At 45.0% G+C, this 9751-nt stretch overlaps 1 protein-coding gene across 1 annotated transcript in view; it reads right to left on the bottom strand.

Annotated features, from left to right (window-relative positions):
• The window catches only part of GHRHR (growth hormone releasing hormone receptor), a 37008-nt gene extending 27475 nt beyond the window's left edge, over positions 1-9533 (bottom strand). The window contains exons 1-2 of the mRNA XM_019540132.1: positions 9436-9533; positions 5687-5768 (exon numbers count right to left, since the gene is read on the bottom strand). Coding sequence (XP_019395677.1) covers positions 5687-5768; positions 9436-9533 — 180 coding nt within the window. The remainder of the gene's footprint in view (positions 1-5686; positions 5769-9435) is intronic.
• Between the last annotated feature and the right edge of the window lie 218 nt (positions 9534-9751).

Here is a 9751-nt window from a genome sequence, read left to right as displayed (position 1 = left end):
TGGGCAGGGGCCTGGACTCGATGATCTCCCGAGGTCCCTTCCAGCCCTAATGTCTATGAAATCTATGAAATCTATGAAAGTTTGCTGGCAAAAACATAGGTGCCTGGGTACTTTCAAGGCACCTAGGAAGTTGGTTTGGGTGGGGGTGGTTGTGGGTTGCTTCTTTGGACACAGGTGGCCAAATCCTGATTATATTATGTGACAGTGGCTTGAATGCACTTTTTTTTATTGTTACTGCTTATCTAGTAATTAGTTACCGGAGGTTAGTCAGACACTTGAGCCTCCATTGCTTTCATTCACTTGCACCTGGACAAACAGTGGGCCTTAACATGCTACTATTGTGAAGTTTCCTCAATATATATTGAAGGTACATCTGCACTGCAGCCACATCTGCACCATGGACATTAGTGTGAAAGCTGCTCTTCTAAACATATCCAAGCTTTAAAGCAAGTGGCTGGGGGCTGCTAGAAATCTAGCCATGGGAGCATGAACTTCAGCATAGACTAAGCTACCACGCATTTATTTAGCCCCTGAACACCCTCAGCAATGCCTGAAGTAGCTCATTTCAAGCTGGTGCAGGTATACCTTACATGAGCTGCAGTCACAGATATACCCCTAGAAAGGTGGTCATAGGATCATAGGAAAGCAAGGCTGGAAGGGACCTCATAAAGTCATCTAGTCCAGCCTCAAGCCAAATCATCCAGCCACGTGTCTGCCTACACTGCCCTTGAAAATGTATGGGGATAGAGATCCCACAACTTCTCCAGGCAGCCTGTTCCAGTGCTTCCCACGCTCATAGTCATAAAGTTCCTCCTACTCTCCAGCCTAAATTTCCCCTACCGCAGCTCGAGTCTATTGCTCCTAATCCTGTCCCTTACAGCCACAGAGAAAAGCCCATCTCCATCCTCTCGGTAATCACCCTTCAGGTGATTTGAAGGCTGTTATCAAATCCCCCTTCAACCTTTTCTTCTCCAGAGAAGCATGGGTAGAGAAAGAAGAACACGCAAGCTGTGTAGCCAGGCAGACAGTGATGTTTGCATTGGATAGGGCCTCACTTTTCAACCTAACATTACAGATTGCTCATTTTTATGCATAAGCAGTCACACATTGAAAAGCTACCTGTTCCCCCTCTGAATTAGTCATTAGAGTTTCCCTTATCCATATAAGTAGTTTGTTGTAAGCGAGTGTGTTTACACTAGATTTATTTGCTGGTGCGTTTCTCCCTCCCCTGGCCTCTCCCCCTCCCCACCTCTCCCACACACGCAGCTAGCTGTAATGTGCAGCCAGGCTCTGGAAAGGGATGAAATGTTCTGCTTTGCTTCTCTTCCTCCGGACCAATGGACAGCTCAATGAAAAGCTAAGAAATTGTACCAACCTAGCACTGGCTTGGAAGTCAGATCTGGCCCTATACCCATGGCCACATCCTAACACTACTAATCCAGATAATCAGCCCCTCTGAACACCATTAAACTCTGAAAACATTTGGACTCTGACCTGGCCTTTGAATCTTCGTCCCATATCTAAGTACATCTCTGGATGTCGATCTCTCATCTCCCTCCATGATCTTGGGGTCGTGGAAGGGACCTGTAGTAAACCCCCGCGTAGAACAATGAAGCCCTGTTGAATCCTTTGCGAATGCTCACAGGGTTGTGATGACCCCTGTGATTGCCAGGATATCAAAGTTGCCGGATAAGAACTTGGCCCTTAAGAGGTAAGGATTTCAGGCCCAGAAATTTCACCCACGCATCCGCATTAGTATTCTGCGCGCAGGATAGTCAAAGAATTTGGGGGCAGAGGGGGGATAACTGTGTCACTCATCATAATCTACTACCTTGGCCCAGATCCTCCAGCAGCATAAATGATCAGAGATCTGTCCAATAGAGCTATAAAGATTGAAAACCAACTGGGGGATCTGTCCTATTGCATCTTTCAGACACTTCTTTACACCCACTTAAGGCTGCAGATCTTGAAGTGATCACACAAGTCCAGGTTTTGTGGGGTGGGTCAGAAAGCATCGCATGCAACCTAGATCTGACGACAGCCTCTGGGCCTCGTGTTTTAAGTAAATAGCTACTCCTGATGACCCGACTTTTGGAAACAACTTGAGACATTCACAGGTCTTGCTTTTCAGCAGATGTCCTACGTGGCAACTCAGGGAAAACATCCGGGCTAGGTACAGACATTCAAAAAGCTTGAGGCAGAATCAATCTAAGCTATGCAGCTTTCTGTAAGCGGTGTAGTTTAGATTAGTAGCAAACAGATGTTTGCCCTTTGGTGAGGGGACAAATCTTAGAGTGGGTTTTGCTGTTTTTAAATCAGTCTGTGTATGCCAAACCTCTGTTACATAGACCAGTTTCCAATCCCTTGTACCAATAAAAGTGTCATGTCTATACCTGGCCCAGAGGTGCAACAAACAGCTTTTTTGCTCTGGGTAGAAGCTCTTTCTCCCTGATACTTTCACTCTGACAAGGGAGCTCTGATGGTCCTTCACTCCTATCAAGTGTGAAAACCCCACTGTCAAAGAACAAAGACAGTTTTGATTTACAAAAGCTAAAAATATCTTCAAGGCGTCAAATTCCTTTCCAAGTTGAAATCTAGGAGGAAGAGAGGGAGCTATTCTCTTTGCTACACATCAGTCGTGATCTTGATCTTTGATTTGAACCAAGACCTGCCTTGAACGGAGCACTGCTTGTACAAAGTCTGAACAGGGAATCGCAGGATGGTGATTCAGGAAAGTACTCGGGAGGGGATGAAAGTTGATACTCTCAGTACACCGGAGGGGGGAGTTTGGGCAGGAAAGGGGCCATATTCTAACTTTCTTCACACATAGTGGTGCATCTACATGTGACATTAATGTGATGCAATGAACTCCAGAGCAGTTCACGCCAGAGTCAAGCGCTCCCAGACTCAGCTTCTACACGTGCACCCGGGACAGCAGCAATTTGAGCTGAGGCAGAGCAAGCCCCCGGCTGCCTGGGCTGACCAGATGCAATTTACACCCCCGGTCACTGTCTACACATGTTTTTCAATGCAGTAAAATACTCTGCCATAAGATAGTACTGTTCCCGACAGTACTATCCTATGGAAGAGTTAATTACTTTACTGCACCCTAATCCCGGCGCATGTGTAGCCAGTGATACTGTACTACGGAGGGAATTAGACTACTCCGCAGTAAAACACACATGTAGATGCCCCCAGGGAGTAGTGTATAATTTATTCACTGGTTTCAACAGACTCAATAGGAATTACGAGGTACACAGGCTGTCGTGGCAGCGTGGTAACAGAGAAGTTAAGATGACTTCCTACACCTTTAGGGTTAGGAGTGCAAGCCCTGCTTTGAACATGAGGCATAAGCTGCCATAAGCTGCCCCCAGCTGTTAGTGAGTGTGTGGTCATTTACCGTGGGGATTCAAAGGCAGCTGGACATGATGTTTGCCACATGACACCTTTGGGTGTACTGCTGACTGCAGAAACTGGGGTGTCTGCATCGTATTTGCCCGATGGGCAGTTAGGTTTGGGAGGAATCTTGATTCGTGAGACCTGCATAAGGGTATCAAAATCTAAGGTATTCAGAAAGGGGAAGAACAAATTTAGAAATGGGTGAGGGTAAAAAAATACACAAAGCCGTGGCAGGAAGGTGGCTGTGTCTGAAGCTGCTGTTTTTGTGCCTCTAAGAACAGCATTCAGAATGACAATGAGAGAAGCTGTATCTTTCCCAACATTTTTTTTTTCTATGGGATCAATCCCATTTTTGTTTGGAAGGACACAATGCAAAGAGTACTATGCAAAAAGATAGTCATGGAAAATGTATAGGGAACATGGTTAATGTTTCCAATAGTTCCCCTCCGAGAAGAAGTGCATAAAATGTTCATCTTGTGAGGTTGTATAATTAAAAGCTCTGAAATCTAAAATTAAACTGAGGTTCCAAACATGGGGCCTGTTCCAAATTTAGGACTTGTTTTCAGAGCTGCCCGCACCTACAATTCTTATAAGTGAATCAGATTCGTGGGCTCACATAGTTTCATAGTTTCTAGGGTCGGAAGGGACCTGAGTAGATCATCTAGTCCAACCCCCTGCCATGGCAGGAAAGAGTACTGGGGTCAAACGACCCCAACAAGGTGTACATCTAATGACCCCAGCAGGGTGTACATGGCCCCCTGAATATCAGGCTGATTGTTCAACATCTAGTTACATTAGCAACCACCACATGAGTAAAGCCTGCAGAATTAGACCATTAAGAAATATCAAGCAGTCTACGCATTTAAGACAGATCATGTCTTATTCCTGCTACAATCTGCAATAGAAACCTAACATCTATTTATCTGACTTTTCCCCTGGTGTTTCCCCTCCCCGCCATGTATATCACCACAGAGCATTATTTGCATGTTTAAACTAGTCTATACCGAAAAAAAATGAAACAAAAAATGTTTGAAGACTTAAACTTTTAAAGCCACTCCATAACCATAACCCAAGTCACACAGGGAAATAATGGTACCAAGAAATACTAGTGGATAAGGTGGAAAAAAGTTGCTTCTCTCCTTTTCTCAATCAAAGATCTAATGCTCACAAAATACCTGATCTGCCATCCTTACCCACGCCATGTACCACCTAACTTTGTGAGCAGGTGAGTTTTTGTGGGCTAAGGTGTTACTCGTCTTATGCAAAGGTGGAAGAATCCTGCCCAGAAGAAAGCAAGATCCTTGCTATGTCCTTTAGTGAAGAACACGACTAACGAGTAGGACCAGATTCTGCTCCCCTTTTTATGGGGAATAGTGCTCCCCTCCATTAATAATTACATGCGTTGCATAAATGCCATAGCACACCACGAGGGAAATGAGAGGTGCATATGGAAAAATAGGCTTTTCCTCAGTTATTCCATATCACAGCCTATTTCTTTCCAGCTGCAAAAAGATGTTGTGAGCCCAATGATCCTGTGATGTCATGTTTCATGGAACACCACCCCTGAGGGGCGTGATACCATAAAACAGGGGGTGCCAGGTGTTTAAAATGGCATTATAATCTAAAGCAAGGAACAACTTGCTTGTCCATCCCCCACTCTCCTTTACATGAATAATCATGTAATCTGGCTCCCAAATAATTGCCTGAAGCAGAAAGGCAGTTTTTTGGGGACAGTTTTTCTTTACACCGTATATGAAGTTATTGGGCAAACCTCACTGTGATAGAAGACAGCAAAACTTCTGGGGATTGTGGTCTATTTGCTGTGATCGCTGTTATTGTCTCAAATACTGGCACACTACATGTTACAAAAACACCAGTGAAATGTCAGCCTGTAACGTGGCAGATGTCAAAGGTTAACACAACCATCCCTGAACTCACAGCCTCCGTCATACTAACTCTTCTCTATTTCCTTTTTTTTGTTGTTCCCCTTTTTTAAATCCCCCATACACATATTTTGCTATCGGCAATGTCAAAACATTGAGTAATAAAGCAGTGAAACACAATGCTACACCGATCCTGCAGCTTGTATGCCTTTTCTGCTACAGCTTGCACTGTTCCTAGCATCTTGCAATTTTTAATGTGAATCAAAGTCAAATAAAGGAAGGGGGGGGGAGAAGAGAGAGATGCTCCTGCAATGAAGCAAGCTGTATCAGCCCATCTGTTCCTAGAGGAAACTAACTCATTATGGAAAACAATTGAGGCAAGCCCCTTTAATGCAATTACTTACAAGAGTTGCAAGACACAGCGAGTAAAAGGCACAGTGGCACAAAGCGCTGGAATTCATCTTCCGAAGCAAGTCAAGTGTCAGACTTCACTTCCTCAGCCTCCTTTAGCATCTTTTACCTTCCCTTCATCTTCCCTTTCTCCTATCAGTGCCTGGTCTGAAGCATTTATCTTTTTGCACAGAAGTGACGTAACAGTACAACGAAGTGGAAACTAAATATTAACAACTCTCTAGGCAGTGACTGACTGGCTTCCCACCTTCTTGACCTTGCTGCACATTCCGAGATAGCAAATGTTGAACTGCGCGGTGGAGATCAGAGTAATGAGATCTCTTCTGGGGAGCCTGCCTCAGAGACACCAAATGATTAGAGTCAGGATTAACAGACCTACTAATGTTGATCGTGTCACTTTTAAAGCAACATCGGACGTTGGAGACCAGCAACGCCTGCGAATGCATTAAAATCAATTCATTCGAACACAGCATGCATCTTATGCTTGTTTTCCTGTTTAAAAATGCTGTGTGCGCTTGCAGGTGTGTGGAGATAAGAGGGTATTATTACATTTTTCAACGCATGGCCAAGATTTGCTCTCGGACACAACGGCTCCTGGCGGAGTGCATGCTGTATGAGCATCGGAAAACAAAATTCAGTCCAAATTATGTACCGTGTAAAGAAGCACATGCGTGAATACACATTACGCCCCATCTCCTCCCCCCATTAGAAGAACATTAAAGCTGCCAAGTGTAGGACCTCCAGATGGGAAAACTGGAATTAACTTAGTCTCTGTCGCTATTCACCCAGCTGCCTGTACCCCATGTTCCCATCCTCCCCATGGCTCCTCACTCCTGCACCTCCAACACCCTCCCTGACCCACATCTCCCCCAGCTTCCCTGCTTTTGGTGTTCTCCTGCTCCTCTCCACAGCACAAGTGGGAACCCTGATGGCAGAAGAAACAGAGACCCTTTTCTCTCCGTTTTAGCGCTCAGTGCAACAGCCCAATAAAAGATATCAACAGCAAACACCTTGCAGAAGCTACCTGCAGCCAGGAGGAGCTAGGTTAAGGAGACTGCTCCTAGTCTTCACCTTCCCGGGCTGGGAGTATGTCAAGGGGGTGGTATACACATAGTCCGGTCACACGTAGGAGTTGTGGAGGGCACAGAGTATGCGCAGGGAAGTCAGCATACAGCTGCCAAGCTCTCTATTGACCAAGTGCAAGGGGAGGGTGGAGTTTTATTTCTTTTTTAAAGCAAGGGTGTCAGACTCCCCCTATGTCCCAACCCAGATCCAGACCATGGGGCTCCTTGCAGACCAAATCCAAGGGGCAAACAATAAGGGCAGCAGTGCTGGGGGTGAATGCTTGTAGCCAAGCAGCCGCAGGCCAACTGGCAGTGGCCCCAAGCAACAACAGGGCGAGATGTCAGCACAGCCCTCGCTCCCCAACCTGACGCCAATGGTGATGTCCAACAGTGCCCTGGAGTCTGCAGCAGATCTCACTCCCTCATGGCCCCACCAACAAATTATGTGACCTGCCAGGAGCACCACGAGCCCGATGGAGTGACTCTGCAGGCTGGATCCAGCCCACAGTTCAGACATTTGACACCCAATTTAGGAATTGATGACTTGGCCAAACTTGGCCAAATTCTCACAGGAGTGTCCCAAGTGAATCCCAGAAGGTAGGGCAACCCCTCTGAAGATCCTTCAAGGTCTTTCTACCGAAAATGGAGGCCCCAAGCTTCTTCATGGAAGAAAGGAAGGATTATTTTAACATGGGGGGGAGGGGGAGGAGGGAATCATAATTTTTTTCCATAATTTAATTTCCAAAATGACTAAAAAAATATTTGGTGGCAGAGGCCTGTCATGAAAAATTTCAGCTCAGACATTTAAAGATAGCAAAAATGGCAATGGAAAGCAAAAACTTGTAACAGGAAGTATCATGCAACCTGAACACGACACCTCCTTTTCTCTGGTATTGCTACTACTACTTAGTGGTTTTGTAGTACTTTTCATAGGCACTCAGAGCACTTTAGAAATAAGACCAGTGTCGTTATCACCACTGGACAGATAGGGAAACTGAGGCAGAGAAAGGAAAAGGGATTGATTTGCTCAAGATTACCCAGCAGGACAGTGACAGAGCTAGGGAAAGAAACCAAATCTATTGAATCCTATTCTGCATTGCCACATGGCTTCCGAAAAGTCAGCGAATAGACTAGAGGTGATAATTAAATGAATATGTGCAATTTGGTAAACTGGCTATTTGCAGAAATCAAAGTGCTTTCAATGGGGAAATTAGAAAAGAGAGACTTACCAGGATCCGAGGGTTTTATATCAGGTATAGGCCTTGAAATTCCTATAACCACCACTCACGTCTAATGCAACAACTAAAGCACAAGACGATGCAATCTTTGTGTAATACCACAACTTCATACAGGCTCTCCCGCTGCTTCTCAGTAGATAAGGACAATAATTAACTCTACTTTGCAGTACATCTGCAGTACTCCAGGGCAAATGGGGGTTAACTCGCACAGTTCTTTCAAATATACCTTATCTGCACCTGATGCGATAGCTCTATCAATTAGTGCAGTGCACACCAGGCTATCTCATTCTTCATACATATTCATATACCCATGAGGGTTTTGTACATATTCATACACCTGTGAGGAGGGTGTACGTCGCTCTCTGTGCATTGAAAAGCCATTTAGAAAGCTGGGTCGATGTTTGCAAAAGTGACTAGTGATTTGGAGACCTTCAAGGCTTCTGACTTTTTGGCGGGGGGAGGCAGTGAATACATTAATGGTGTCTCAGGTTGGCCCCTGAAAAATGCAAAGTACCCACAAAAAAGTCAGTCGTCACTTCCTTAAAAAAAAACACAACAAATCTTGGCTTGCCTACCACTTTTAACCTTTTTCCATTAACCTTTTCTGTGACTCTGGCTCAGGCGTTCAGCCTAAATGAATTCTGTTCTCCTCTCACCCTTTCTGTGAAGGTTCACTTGTCCATACTTTTGAAGAGATAGTGTGGCTTGAAATTCAAATAAGAAACAGCTTGACATCTTGGTCCCAAAGACAAACAGAACTGGAGGGAGACTACTGAATATTTTGCATTTTTTTGCTTTTTTTTTTTTTTTAAGGAGTACACTTTTCCATACCAAAATCCCATGCCTTAGAGCATCTGGCTTTTATCTAAAGCGAGGTAGCAAACGTGCTAAGACCACAGGCATGAGCAGACAACCAGTCCTCCCCGGGCACTTTAATCTCGAATTACAGTTGTCCGGTTCTTCCATTCTGGGCCCTCTCCTGGGGAGAGAGAGTCAAACTTGATTGACAGATAGATAACTAATATATTTTCTTTCCAATCAATGTTAAAGGAACCAGTGATCAACTCATGACTTAACATATGGCTGCCAAATGGTTTCTAGCCCCTGCAGATTGCTTAGAAGATGACAGAGAAAAAAGAGGAGAGATCAGACGTATAGTGGAAGGCACCTGCATACCCACCCGACATTTTCCAAAAGACAAAAGTCTTTCGGTTCCCCCCAGGATTTCGGTTGGTGGTCATAGGAGAATTGCTTAGACTAACTTGAGGCAGCGACTTGAGAGATACTGAAATAATGTCAGAATGGTCATGAAACCAACCAAAGGGGTAAGGTGGGTGCTATGGTTTCAAAATCGCAAATCCCAAAGTGCGCCAGAGCTCACAATGAATGTCTCTTCCCTTTTCAGCTCAGTCTCTCCTCATTTGTCTGTCCACGTCTTACCACCTACCCACAACCTCCTCCACTCTACCAAGCTTGTCTGCATCTTCTGGGACCATTTCTGTAGCTTCCTCCACATCACTGCCTATAGAAAGGTGCATATTTACCCTTTAGGGTGGCTACTCACCAACATCCATGGCCTCCGCTGCTTCTGCTGGGAAGCCTTTAAGTAATTATCCAAGTAAATAAAGATATGCACTGAGGCGAGTCAGATGTAGACGAAATGCTCATCTTTAAAACCATTTTGTACATAAAGGTGATAACAGCTGTGCCCGCTTTGCTCGTGTCCCTTCACTCCCCCTCACTGCCTGAGGACCAG

The sequence above is a fragment of the Crocodylus porosus genome, unplaced genomic scaffold (genome assembly GCF_001723895.1).
Source record: "Crocodylus porosus isolate Cpor-Errol unplaced genomic scaffold, CroPor_comp1, whole genome shotgun sequence".
Lineage (NCBI taxonomy): Eukaryota > Metazoa > Chordata > Crocodylia > Crocodylidae > Crocodylus > Crocodylus porosus.
This window is presented reverse-complemented; position numbering and strand designations above follow the sequence as displayed.